The following is a 15,312-nucleotide window of genomic DNA, read 5'->3' as shown; positions in this document are numbered from 1 at the left end:
CTATACTACTGAACACTGAGAGAAGAAATGATCCGATTGGACTGACTGAATTCATGACATATTTATCTTATATGATCTCACCTGAATACTAGTCCTTTTACTCTTCCCTCATTGTGTAATAGTGGTAATTGCAAAACTTCCCTTCTGCCTTTAAGTCCCCTACCTCAGCCTTTTCAGGACAGGACCTTCTTATATCACTGAAAATAAAACATGTAAAGAAATAAACAAACCATCCACTATAAGATCCCTCTACTCACCAATTATACACTTTGATTATTTCAAGATCACCTCCCTACTCCTTCCTCCTTTGTTTCAGTCTCAGAGGAAGAAGAGATTTTTTGCCAACTTAAACATTAACATTTCTACTTGTGCCCTTAGCATCATGACTTTCTGTCTCCTAGAAATATGTCAGTTTGATCATCAGGGTAATTTCCTGAATTATGAACTTCTTATCCACTCTTGCCTTCAATTCTGTTTACAAACATAGACAGATTGCCCCCATACTTAAAAACTTTCGCTGGACCTCATCATTCCCAAGATTATCATCTTAAAGCGTTATTTGATTTCAGCTGGGCTGTGAAATAGATCATCTTCCAAAGGCAACTTTGTCTTCTTTTAGGAGAAACCTTCCATGTAATGAGTGAAAGGAAAGATGCTAGTCCTATCATACTTCTAGATCCTTTTCCCCCAGAGTGGCCTAATTACTGTTCTTAAAGGACAAACCTAACCCAGTCACTATCTTGCTTAAAAAGCTCCTTCACCTGACAGATAAGATACAAGTTCCTCTCTTTAATATTTAAAACTCATCTTGATCAGTTCCAGTCTGCTTCCAGGCTTCTAACCCTTTAATCTGCTTTATGTACTCAATGATCCTGCCTATACTCTATCCCAAGTACAAGCTTCCATATCCCACATTCATTTCTTTGTACAAACTGTTTTCTATTCCTAGAATGCTCTCCCATAATTTCTGTCTCTTGAAACACCTAAAGATCCTCATGCAAATATACTCAACATCATGAAATCTTAGTGTCAGAACTAGACAAGACTAGAGATCATCCACTTTAATCCACTTAGGAGTTCCTAAACTGAGCTGTGAATTTAGGTTTTTTTCAATATTTTGAAAAGTCTACTTAAATATATTTGGTTTCCTTTGTAATCCTATGTATGTTATTTTATACATTTAATAACATTATCTTGAGAAAGGATCTGCTAGACTGCCAAAGTAACACAAATTTTTTAAAAGAGCATTAAGAATGCTGATCTACTCTAATTTTGCAGATGAAAAAACTGATGTCCCAAGAGGGAAAGCAAGATATCTGGATCTAAGAACTCTTTGACTTCGAATTACATACTTTTCCCACTCTGTCTCTTCTGCCTTTCTCATTAAGGACAATCTCTGGCTGTTTGCTTGTTTTGAATAGCTTACAATGTAAGCCCTCATTCAATCAGATACCACCCCCATCCCCACTCCAAGAATTTCTATAGGTGATAGTGAGTATGAATCAGCAAGATTGCTCTCCACCAGTAAAATCCTTTTCTCCATGGCTCCCACTCTTTGATATCTTCCCATATAGGCATCTAAATCTATCCAATACATCCTAAGTTTCCAGATTTATCTGAATTCAAGCACTGGAGCATCCAGTATCTTCACAGACCTCGCTCTCAGAAAGCACAAATTATAATGTGAATATATTTGTACTCTCAGAAAGCACAAATTATAATGTGAATATATTTGTACCCAAAATAAAATCTGGGTGGATGCTAGTCAGGATGATTCTTTGTGGGTCATAATTACAAAATATCAAGAATTATTCACACAGGAAACACCTTGTTCTATCCAATAGTCCTAGGGTGTATGTCTTGGTCCTTCATTATCCCAAGGTATCATGGAATATGCTGAAGTTGAACTTCACATTCTTTAGTTGTGCAGTGCTTTCTCCAATAGCTCAGCATCATAGCCCATCTGCAGATCTCGACAAGTGCCTACTCAAATCTCTTCAATGAACCTAGCAGCTTCTTAGCATATATTCAGTGCCTTAGGCATTATCTTTTTCAGAAATGGTCAATAGAGTGCTTCATAGCTGAAACTCACTAGAGAAATACAGTTTTCTTGAGGATATGGGAGAGATTTTTAGTAGGAAACTCTCAAATACATCAATTATCAAGGGAAATTCCTAGCCCTATCTAAATATAAAAATATATCAAAATGAATTCTACATGATGAAATCAGAATCCTTAGCAATAACCCTAAAATATGAAGCATAAAATTACTTAGAAAAGGAAGATGACAATGGATTACCATTCTTAGATGCAGTGGATCCTGCTTTGATATTAGTCCATATGGATTTTCCAGGTCCCTACAAAGAAAGAAAAAGTATTGTTCACACAACTTTCCACCAACAGGAATAGTCTTAGCAACAACAAAAAAATAAAAAATAAAAAATAAATGCTCTGGTCTCCAGGAGATGCAAGGCAGAGAGAACAGAGCCCCAAAGCTTTTACTCTTCTATCTTCCAAGTAGAGCAAAAAATGGAAAGATACTTAGAGAAGCCCCTTTGCTCTTCTAACCTTTTCAGTGAACACTTATTAAAGACCTACTATGTGGCAGATACTCTGCTAAGTATTGACCTCAAGGAGCCTACAAGATAAGACATAAAAAGAAAAAGCATAGCCAAGAAGCATCTTGGGAAACCACCAAAGACAAAAGACAATTTTATAAAAGAACCAAAATGTTATTGTTTGCGTATCCCTCAGGTCGAGAAAGAAAGTTGGATTTCCTAAGGAAAGGCTAGTCAAGAAGAAGGGAACTCAAAAGGCTTGTGTTAAAGCCTTGTCTATCATTTCCATTCTAGTCAGATGAAGTGCTAGAGTTACCAGTTATGTTCAGCTCTTCCTCTTAAAAATTGAATGCAACACTGTTTTTTCTACATTTAAAGGTTACAGATGTTACAGAAGGTCAGCATCCCTTTTAAAGGGGCAAGTCAATATTGAATCAAGGGGATCTAGCCTTTTTAATAAAAGAAAGCTTCTTTCTCATTACAGTGACATGATTTATGGAAGACACCACCTTCTAGAAACCTTGCCTGTCTTTTGTGCTAGAAAAACACCTAAATGGCATTGCAATGTTGAGATCAATGTACAATCTATCCATCTCTGGCCTATCATACTAATATGAGCTTGGAAGGTTCTACCCACAGGTCAGGTACAAATAGATCATATGAACATGTACTGGAGATGTCTCTAAATTTGTATATCTGGGGCAGCTAGGGGGTACAGTGGTAGAGCATCAGGAGGACCTGAGTTCGAATCTGGTCTCAGACACTTAACACTTCCTAGCTGTGTGACCCTGGGCAAGTCACTTAACCCCAATTGCCTCAGCAAATAAATAAATGAATGAATGAATCTGTACATCTCGCATTCCTTTTGAGCTACTACAATTCCGCTTTGCTTTGCACCTTCTTTGTTGTGGCCATGACATGCTGGATGATACTGTGCCAGGGTCTCCTATGTCTCAAATCAATACCAAAGTTCTTTAGAGAGATCTTGAAAATGTCCTTGTATCGCTTCTTCTGACCCCCATGTGAGCACCTACCTTGTGTAAATTCTCCATAAAATAGTCTTTTAAGCAAATGTACATTTGGCATTCAAACAATATGGTCAACCCATCAGAGTTGTACTCAGCAGTAGACTTTGAATGCTTGCCAGTTCAGCTCATAAAGGAGTATCCAATGCCTTATCTTGCCAGGTAATCTTCAGAATCTTCCTGAGACAATTCAAATGGAAGCAATTCAATTTTCTGGCATGGCACTGATAGACTGTCTGGGTTTCACAGACATACAACAATGAGATCAGGATAGTGGCTCTGTGGACCTTCACTTAGGCAGCCTAATACCTCTTCTCTTGCACACATTTTTTGACTTCCCAAATGGTAAGCTAGTTTTGGCAATGCTTGTGTCAGCCTCATTATCTCTATGAAAGTATCCTGCCAAGGTAGATGAATTTATCCACAGCACACCTTTGTGAGACCCAATGTACTGGCTAAAGCCAACTTGTAGAAGGGCAAATTCTTCTGTCCCCCTAACCCTCATTCCAAATGGCTAACAGGTGTATAAGTTTATACCTTATAATATTGCTAAGGATGGCTGAGCAAGCAGGTGTCTAACAAAACTTGTTCCATAAAAACTCAAACTGTAGTGGGGAAATGCTAAGAGGGTAAGTCAGAAGGAAATCAGATTATTTCTGGTGGCAATTTAGAGTTCAATTGCTTTGAACTCTTATTCTTTCTGGATTTCCATTTCTATATGCTTGGAACAATTTAACAGCCTTCAGTTTTAAGTTTAATATGTTTAAAATAAAAAAGCAATTTGACGAACTGATATCATATCACATTTTTGACAGCTTGACTGGGTCTTGAGCTGAAGGGCATAACTTCTAGGTCATTTTCCTGCTGAAGGACTAAGAGAAGAGTTTCTTATCATCAATATTAAGGATTAACTGCCTTTCCTGGGTTACTACGTGCTGGCCTTTATTGGCTGGGTGTTTTCTTACTGAATTTTATCTAACCCCTACAAACCTCAGGGATAGATAGATTAGATGTTATGAAGGGTAACTATAGATAGCCACAATGAAAATAATAAGGCACTAAATAAAAAATTATGGCTTGTGGTAATGTTAAAATTTGTCAGAAGAAAAAAACCTCAAATATACAAATAATTAATAGAAGTCTTTCCTGATACATTAAAAATTGTGACCTAAGTCTCTACTTTTCTATGTTATGCATATTCCAGTTTACCAATATGTAACAAGAAACAGCACTTCTTAACACACACATGATCATAATCTAATTATTTCTAAATCCAACATAATGGAAATGGAATTTGGATATGCTGAATCCAAATAACTTATGATTAGTATCACAGACAGACATTAGTAGCACAGACAAAAAACAGAGACTTTCTCCTTCAATAAAATATGTATGTACATAATATATTATATAAACATATATACTTATATAATTCTTTATATTCATTGGAGTCATTCTGTATTTATATCCTCCAACTTTATCAATTTTAGAATATTATAGAATGTTAGTCACTTCATTTGTTATTGACTTTGAGGTCCTTGGATTAAAAATATTATGCAATTGTGAAACATTACCATTTATTATTAATATTAATAGAAATTAGGGGTCTTGCTTATGGTAGTTTCTCAAGGAGTATATTGGGTGCCCCCTCAGTTATATTTTAAGGTATTTATTTCCAAATGAAATAGCTACCAAATTGTTAAAAGACTCATTTGCTTTAATTTGGAGTTCTGTCAGTGAAAGAATATCTTCAGTATTTTCAAATCAATAATGTCATAATACGAGCTCTAACAATAGGGATTATTTCTTTTTATTTATAACTCAGCACCTACCACAGTGGTTAACACAGAGTAAGTCATTTATAACTATTTGATCAATTAAGTCAAATCACTTCCCTTGGAAATATCTAAGAACAGAAATGTATGACGTTTTTTTTTAAGGCAGTTCTATCCAGAATCAGAGTCATTAGGGCTTTTCAAATTCTATTTCATAGCTATAGCTTAATAGAGCAAAATAAAAAATTAACTAGTTAACAAAGCATTTGCTGCCAAAATTCCTTAGATTTAAAAAAAAATCTTATAAACCTAAAATATATGTTCTTTCCTCCTACCTTTCACAGAATTTACTCTTTGAAATTAGAGGGTTCCTATCCTCATATCCACCCCCATTTTCTGTGAACCTATATATAGGAAAAACTATGTAAGGTAGAGATCAGCTCTTTTACTGTCACACAGAATATTTTGGGTTTAAAAGTACTAAATTAGACTTTTTTCATTATTTCTATGATTCAGTGATTTTGACACAGTAGTCTTAATTTTTTTTTATTTTCTGATAATTAAAACCAATGTATATTTTTTGTCAAATATATTGATACTAAAATTTGTATTTTTAAAAGTTCTGTTAGCAGATTTTTTAGTAATCACTAGGTTTATCAAAAAGATCCCATCTCAAATACAACATGCACATTTTAAAATATCTATAAGCAAGTATCACAGAACTCATGAAAAAATTGTAAAGAATAGTTTTCAGAAGAAAGCATGGGATAGAGAACATTTGCTGCTTTGTTATCAGAGAACCTCAGTTCCAATACTCTACTATCTATTACATATATGTCTTTGGACAAATTCTTTAAACTTTAAACTCCGTAGTCTCAGTTCCCTCACTGCAAAAAGAGAGTTTCTACTTGATGACCTCCAAGGACTACCTCATATCTAAATCTATGATCCTATAACCTTTAGCCACATATAGACTTGGAGCATAGACACTACTGCTCCAATAACTCTAACTCTAATTAAACTTTACCATGTTATGCAGATGTTTTTTTAAAACATATTTAAATCTAGATTAAGAAGTTTTATATAAAGAGGGCCAGAAAAATGAGAGCAATTTTTCTTTGCAAATCTGCATGTTTACACAGGAAAAGGATAAATTAAATGATGAATTTTTGATGGGTCACATGCTTAGAATTTTGAATATATGAGAAGAGGTTGAAGTTTATTTGGAATTTTGGGGGAATTATTTGGAATTTGGGTAGAAGGGAAAGATAGGATTAAATGACTTTACCAGGATCACACAGCTAGTAAGTATCTAAGGCTAGATTTAAACTCAGGTCCTCCTGACTCCAGGACCAGTGAACTATCTACTGCATCATCTAGATGCTCCTTTACTTGGAATTTTCAAAACTCATAAGAGAAATATAACAATGTCTGAGGTATAAAGGAAAGACTTAGAGTCAAAAAGGTGATCAATATCCTCTTCTCATCCCTTAATTTTTTTAGATACTTTTTTGGCAACGAACGCATTATAGTAATGGGAGATATGTAAGGGAATCTCCCCCTTCAGATTGTATCCTCCCTTATAATAAGGAAAAATAATTCAGCAAAAATACCTCATTTAGTGACCCCTTTTACGAATGTGTCAAATCTTCTACCCTAGTTTTCTTTCTCATCCATGAGGAATAAAGTATGTTTAATTTTCTGTTCTCCAGAACAATCTTTTTTTTTTTTTGTGGTTACTCATATTTATTATCTTTTTAGTAATGTCTTCATTCACATTGTTGTAATCATTGTGTGTAGTGAGCAGTTAGTCATGTTTATTTCTTTAGTTCAGTTCAAAGGATTCTTCTAGTGCTTTTGAGAATTCATCATTTTTAATAACTTTAAGGGGAAGAAAATAAACACTTGTCGAGTTCCTACTATGTGCCAGACACTGTACTAAGTGCTTTTCTTGTTACATGTTCTATTCTATTCTTGAATTATAGTTTTTTTCGCCATTCACCAATTGATGGTACCTACTTCCTATCTAATTCTTTACTACCACAAGAAACATTGCTAAAAATCATATATATTGTCTATGACTATAACTCTATATTATTTATATATATGTAATATATATATATAACCTAATATATAATAATATAATATATATATAATATAAATCTATATTATTTATGACTCCAACAGAGTATATATTTAATATTGGCATCACTGGGTTAAAGGACAGTTTTGTAACTTCTCTTGCATAATTTCAAATTGACATGCAGAATAGTTGAAACTATTCACACTTCTACAAATAGTAAATTAATGTGCCTGCCTCCAATACTATGTAAGTAGTTGCTATATCACTTACTCTTAATTCTAAAGGTATATAAGTACCTTGAATTGTCAGGAATGTCACAGCAGACATATAAGACACTGATTTTAAAAAAGACTTCCCAGAACAAGTAAAAATGATAATGATTAATGTTTCTTTATTCTGTAATGGCTAGGAGCAGATACTCTCTAATTGTATGACTATGCGCTTTAATTGTCACTACTACTAAAAAGTTAAAACAGAATCCAATGTATAATATATAATAATTATATATTAGTATAGAAGAAATCATGGATGCCAATGTCCTAAAGTAACAGAGTATATTGCTATAATATAACTGTCTCACATTTCTCCAAGTTGGTGATGAATATTCATATTTTCTTAGTTCCTACATCTGTGAAGGGTAGAGAATAACTGTTCTTCACCTACCAAGTTCTTCAGCAAAGGAAAAGTTGAAGTTAAGTTGGTCTTGTTTCTATTAAAATTAAAAATCTCTATTTCTGGCCTGAATTATCAGTAGTCTTTATTATCTGGCCTTGAGAACACCAAAATTGAACTAATGGGCAATCTTAGCTCATTTCTTAGCTCATAATTGTTTTGGGGGAGCAGCTGAGATTTAACATACATTTAATATCTTTAGTGACTTTAAACATAAATGACTGTCAGCGAGGGGTAGTAGTACTACACAGGACAGTTTATCATAATTAGCCTAAAATGATACCTATTCAGTAACTTTGGAAGGTGATTATTATCACAGAATAGAAAGCCTTCCTTGTATGTATTTCTAATAATTACCTTGATATTCACACCAAAAGAAGATATCATTTTCTCATCGTAGGTTGGAAAGAGTACAGAGCCAGGTAAGTATTTATAGTCTAATCAGGTTCCTCTCAAAAGTTACAAAGGGGAGAAAAAACTAAGGGAGAGCTAAGAAGTTATATATGATGTACTTCAAAGAAATATATCAACTTAACATTCAAGCATAAAGGATTAAGATGAATTCTATTTAATGCAAAGGCTTCTTCTGCTTAGAAAAGGAATCTCCCCAATTAAAACTTGTGCTTTTAGTCTCAGTAGACAGCAATTAAATGAATCCAACCTTATGAAAGCAATTTCAAGCAGTTGCTGTATAACTTATTAATTCTATAGCAGCATCGTAAATTGTCAGCAGTGTCCAACAGTTATAAGAGATTGTTCAAGAAAAAGACTGCACAGAACTTGAACAAGTAAAAATGATAATTACTGATATTTACCCTACTGCTTTAAAGTTTGCAAAATATTTGTACATTTATGACCTCCATGAATATGAAAGGGAAAGTAAAATGTAGTTCCTGGGCTAAATTAATGAACTTGCCTTTCAGACGCAGACCAACTTAAGATATGGCAATGAAGATGTCAACTGATTTTTTTCTGGTGATAGTGAGAATAAACTAATCTCACAATTGTTGGAGATTTTAGTGGAGAGAAGCAGCTTGAGAGAATCGAGGTGGGAGACAGGAAAGCAGAGAAAAGCAAGGGAAATGAACAAAGAGGTACTAGGAGTTGTGTTGACTGCCATATTAATAAGATGATCCTTAGAAAAAGATACTATAATTTTTCAGATGATTGACCAGAAGCTAGTTGGAAAACTAGGGAAATCTCAAGGCAGAAACATAAGAGAGAAAAGTATTAGCCATTTCATGTGTCAAAAGTTTTATTTTATGATATCTCTGAAGGAAAGAAGGTAAGTCCAAGATTAATCTGAATTCATGAAAACAGTAATTCTATTTAAATAAAAGCATCTGACCATTGCATGTTTGAAAATCAACCTCTTATTTAAACTCCTAAGCCAAAATCCAACATTAAAAGACAATATTCCTTACAGGGTTTTCTGTCTATAATAAAAGAAAGGTTTCATTTCCCTCTCTCCTCATATTAAAAAAAAGAAACTAATATGTCATTCAGCAAGCTTGCTCTCTTATGAAATTGTTTTGTCTGTGGGTTGTTGTTGTTGTTTTGGTGTGTTTTTTTTTTTTTTTTGGTGTTTTTTTGTTTTTGTTTTTTTTTTTTTTTGTGGAGGGGTGGGTTGGTGAATTCAGAATGGCATAAGGTGAATAATCATGGAAATTGCTTCCTGACTTAACAGGAACTTAATAAGTGATCTATTATTTTCCCCCAGGATGGATGGTCACAGTATCACTTTGTAGCCTCTTCTTCAACAATAGAAAGAGATCGGCAAAGACCATATTCTTCATCACGAACACCCTCCATTTCTCCTGTGCGCATGTCTCCCAACAATCGCTCAGGTAAGAAGATGCTAATAGTAATAAGCAAAACACATGTCTCTAACAACATAAGATAAAAGCATCTTTGTTGATCATAACACCATGTTTGCGGGAGGAGGGCATTCAAGTCCTATGGATTTATATATATATATATGTATATATATAAATCCATAGGACTTGAATATATATATATGTGTGTGTGTGTGTGTGTGTGTGTGTGTGTGTATATATATATAATTTTATTATTTTATGTGGGTTATTCCATCAGGATTGACCAGAGTCCAGTAATGGAAAAGAGCAGATTTCTACTATCATGCAACTACTATTTCCTTGGAAAGCTTCCAGACATAAGAGTCCTTTAAGTATCACTTCAGTGGCAGTCATAAAAATAGTTCAGAACAAATAAAAGTCTTTTGGGTAGCAATGGAAAGCTTTACAACTCGAGGCACTTTTTCATGAATTTTATAGTTATTCTGCATCTTAGTCGCATTTATTTATATTGTACACTCAATACTATAGTTGGAGCTTGAATAAACTGTTGTTTTATTGACTTAAGTCATTTAAGTGATTTAGTTCAGTTTTCCATATAGTTAATCAGTTTGTTACTTCAGCTTTGAGCTTACTTTAGTTATTTCCTTTAAGATGTACTTTATTTCATAGGACATTATATCTCAAGCTAAAAGGAAACCCAAAGGCAGGTGAGGAAAGTGAAAGCAAGGAGTTTTTATGTGACATATACAAAGTAACATTGAGAGGAACCATCAAAAGTAGGATTTAGAACCAAATTCTCCCCCTATAGACCTTGTGCTTATTTCCACTTTCCTCTTAAGCCACATTAAGTCAAGCATAGCATGGCTTATTTTTAAAAGCAGGAGTAAGTTTCCCAGAACATACTACAGCCATACAGGAAGCATAGTTTTCATTGCTATTTAGATAGTAGAAATGTCATCTCATTTTTCTGAGTCTGTATTAAAGAAAGATATATTTGGAATGAAAGAATTCTCTTCAGGCTTCCCCCTCCTTCTGCCAAAGAGTTCCTGTTTTCCAAAACTGGGCCAGAGGGGAACATGGTAGATGAAGGTCCTGGTCTTAAAAAAAATTCTCATAAAACCTTATGCAAGAATTTACAGTGTGAATAGTTATTTAAAACTTGTCTGAATGATGAAGAAACTCAGGAAAAATATAGGAGAAAGCTGACAAGAATAAATTATACTCTCCTGGCCAAATTGAAGAATTTGTTTCAATGTAATGGTATTCAAAACACTTGGACTGACAGTAAGACTAGAGACAGAGAATCTGAACTGCTATGAACACATATGTCTGACCTTGTATCAGTCACTGGGCTTTCTGGCAGACCTCTACTGTGTAATAAGGATGATCATATAAAGAGAAATTGCTAAAAAGATTTCTTGGAACCACCTCCAGTCTGGATTTGCTTTATCAAACAGCCAGTCTTTTATTTCTAATTGTTAATGGAGAATGAGCCAACACAAGCTCAGTGTTTAGTGTTCATACGTGTTTAACTCTCCCAAAAAGTGAAATCATATTTCTTCATATTGGAAAATCACTACCTTTGCATATATACGGGCCATGTTCTTAAGGAAATTTTGTTCTGAAGGTGAGGATGGGGGAAAGACATATACACAAGTAGCTATAATTCAAGGAAGAATATGAAAAGGACTATGAAAAGTTTAAGGAAGGGGAGATCACTCAAATACCTTTGCCAAGGAAGTCCCAAGTAGAATAATAAAAAAATCAAACATGAATGAAAACTACTGAACAAAAAAGCACAGTACATTGCTTTGGAAGTAATGAATTTCCCATCACTGGAGGTCTTCAAGCAGAGACTGGATCTTCTGAGGAACATTGTAGAAGAGATTCCTAGGCACATAAAGTATGGACTATTAGATCAGTGGTATCAAATTCAAGCAGATACAGAGGCCACTAATCTGTATCTAAAAGTCCCTGCACGTCCTGTATTGGCTTAATTTTAAAATGTATTTTTCATGTTTTTAAAAATATTTCCCAATTACATTTCAATCTAATTCTACAGCATTTGGGCCAGCATGTTTGACACCTCTGAGGTTCCTTCCCAGTCTTGATGTTGTGAGTCAGAGCTGTCTCTGCAAAGCACAGTTTTTCAGGATGGATTGTGTCTATAATGTGGCAGTTCTCATGTAATTTCAGTTATTTATACTGAAGTGACTATGATCATTCCTCTATTCTTCCCATAATATACTACAACTTAAGGAAGAATAATAACTTTAGATTAGTTGATTGTTGCATTATTTTTTTTTTTGTCTTTACTTTTTAACTACAGTGAGTACAGCAATAATTCATAGGGATGTTGCAAAGCTGAAGTGAAAGAACAGATTAAAAAGTACTTCATGGGAAATGAAATTTTACATAAGTGCTAGGTATGATTAACATCATAATCATCCATATAGCTTCTTTTTTTGTGGGCTTCCCAAGAATGCTAGATAGACACTTAATAAAAATCTGTTGACTTGCTTTGGCTTTTAGAGAGTATAGTGCATAGTTTACTCAAGAATTGAGTCATTACAGTCATTCAATTTGAAAGATCAAGGAATAATTACATGTATAGAATGGTTTAATAAACACTAACACCTGTGAAATATTAAATTCTAATAATTTGGAGGTTAGGGCAAAAAGGATCTTTAAATATAGCACTGTAATTAGTGATGATGTCTACAAAAAATTTACCCATTTGATTAAAATCTAAAGAGGAGACAAAGAAAAAAAGAAGAAAGAGGGAAGTAGAAGTTAGAAGCATAAATGAGTTTCAAGAAAAATACTATTTAGGACTACACTGAGATGGAGAATCTTAATCAGCAAGTATTTATTAAGCATTTGCAATGTGTCAGACACAATTATAGGCACGGGGGATTAAATAAATAAATAGTCCCTGACCTCAAGAAACTTACATTCTATTTGGGGAAATAACATATATAAATATATACAAATTAAAGAGAAGTATGTTTGTGTGTTCAGGAAAAGCACTGCCAGCTGAGTGAATCTGGAAAGACCTCATGTAAAGCTCTGGGGCTGACAGATATTTAGAATATTTAGAGATATTCTAAAAGCCAGAGATTAACAGGGAGATCATCCAAAGCATGAGGAAAAGACTGTAAAGGGACAGAGATGGGAAATAGAATATTGTATGTGAGGAATAGCAAGAGGGCCAACTTGGCTAAAACATAGAATTTGAAAGGGAGAAAAATAAATAAATAAATGTAAAAAGGGGGGGAGGGTCTAATAAATCTGGAAAGACATTGCTAAACTTTATTTTGTATAAGAAAAAAACAGTTCTCTACAATCACCTATTCTCTAAGAGATATTATATGAAAGCAAAATTTATTTTATCCCGTCTCCAGTAGAGTTCACTCTGAGTACATTGCCTAAACACAAGGAGCAAGAAACATTCCAAAGATTCCAGGAATTTCTTGAGAATCTTTCTCTTAAGATCTTCCAAGACCTTGAACAAGGATCAAAGTGTTTTAAATCTTGTAAATCTATATCATTGAGAAGCAAAATAATATTGTGACTTGTGTTTTAATTACTTTTTGTGAGCTTATCAAAGAATTTTATTTATCAAAAATTTATTAATTTATCAAAGAATGATAAAATCTCTTTTTTTCTCAGAGTGGAAGAAGGCCTTAGCAGACATCCAGTTCACTATGTATAAGAATTGTTTCTATAACATTGCTGACCAAAAAAAAGGCAACAGGAGGATGTTTAACCTCTCCTAAAAGACATCAAGTGAGAAAGAAGCCCATCCCTTCTAAGACAGTCATTCCATTTTGGATTTGCTCTTATATACATTAATCATAAATCTCTCTCTCTTCAGTTTCCACCTATTGCTCCTCATTCTATTCTCTAAAGTTATGACCAATAATTGCTCTTCCACTGAGTAACTCTCCAAATAATTTTAAGAGAATTATCATATCTCACACTGTCTTTCCTTCTCCAGGCTGAACATCTCAAGTTCCTCCAACTAATTCTTCTATAGTCCAATGTCCAAATCTTTCACCATTCTTTGATCCTTTCCAATTTATCAGTGTTCTTCCAAAAAGTGGCCAGAACTCATCAAAATACTCTTGGTGTTCTGGTTCGATCAGAACAAAGTAAAGCAGATCCATTGGCTTCCTAACTGGGGACATTGCAATCTAAAGCTTTGGGGACTGACATATTACATTGTTGTCTAAAATCCCCAAATGAACTTTTTGAGAATTATTCTGTTAAGTATTTCTTATCCTTTTCTAATTAATGAAATTAACAATTTTAAGCCTGAATATAACTTAAGACCTTTGTTTTTTGAATCTCTCATCCAATATGAGAGCTGCCCCTCCCAGCTTTGCATAAGATTCACATTAAATAAGCATTCTATCTCTATCTATTCTTCTTGTTGAGCTGTTTCAGTCATGTCTGACTCTTCGTGACCCCATTTAGGGTTTTCTTGGTAAACATATTGGAGTGATTTGCCATTCCCTTCTCCAGTTCATTTTACATCTAAGGAAACTAAGGCAAACAAGGTTAAGTGACTTGTCCAGAGTCACACAGCTAGAAAGTGTCTGGGGTCAGATTTCAACTAAGGTCTTCTTACTATAGGCCCACTGTTCTATTCGCTGTGCTATGTAGCTGCCATGTCCTTTCTAAGTTGTAAGAAAAGTGGTAAATGACAAAGACAAGTTATACTAGAGATCTTCTATTTTACTGAAATTTAGCTATTCATGATTACCACTTGAGTTCAGCTGCTCACAACCAATTTCAAATGTTAACATTTTCTGTTAACATTTTGTCCATAAAAATAGTTTGAGACTGTCAAACGCTTTACTAAATCTTGTTAAACTCTATCTACCTTCCCATGATGAGGGTTTTCTGGCATGACTAGTTCATATTAAAGCTATATTGACTTCTCATTTTTGCTGCTTCTGATTGTATTCATCATTCCTTTAATAACATATTTAGGTCAAGCTCACTGTTCTGCAATTTTCAGATTTGACTTTTTTTTTTTTTGGTAACTGAGTTGGGCTCTAGAAGCTGTGCAAAGTTTCAATAGCTGAAAATGAGATTTAGTACCTCTTAAGGAATAGGTATAATGTGGACAGGGGTAGACAGGAGAGGAAGGAAAAACACAGATACAAAAAGACAAGGAATTTGTAAAAGAAACACATCTAAAGGTCTTGCCTCCATGTATATAAGTCTCTTTCTCTAAGTTGTTAAGAACATAGAATAACAAATTTTTCTTCTCTCAAAATATGGCTTTAAAGAGTCTGACTCTCCACTGGCTAATCTTTTAAATTCATCACTTATAATATCAATGACCGCTGACAACTAATAGACAGTTACTTC

The 15,312-nt window shown here is 34.0% G+C and overlaps 1 protein-coding gene across 4 annotated transcripts in view; it reads left to right on the top strand.

Moving 5' to 3' along the window:
- CTNND2 (catenin delta 2) overlaps positions 1-15,312 on the top strand; it is a 1,133,181-nt gene that overhangs the window by 1,100,377 nt on the left and 17,492 nt on the right. For all 4 annotated transcript variants that reach the window (XM_051969857.1, XM_051969856.1, XM_051969854.1 and 1 more), the window contains one exon: positions 9,834-9,960. In XM_051969857.1, coding sequence (XP_051825817.1) covers positions 9,834-9,960 — 127 coding nt within the window. The remainder of the gene's footprint in view (positions 1-9,833; positions 9,961-15,312) is intronic.

This window comes from Antechinus flavipes, chromosome 1, assembly GCF_016432865.1.
Source record: "Antechinus flavipes isolate AdamAnt ecotype Samford, QLD, Australia chromosome 1, AdamAnt_v2, whole genome shotgun sequence".
Taxonomy (NCBI): domain Eukaryota; kingdom Metazoa; phylum Chordata; class Mammalia; order Dasyuromorphia; family Dasyuridae; genus Antechinus; species Antechinus flavipes.
This window is presented reverse-complemented; position numbering and strand designations above follow the sequence as displayed.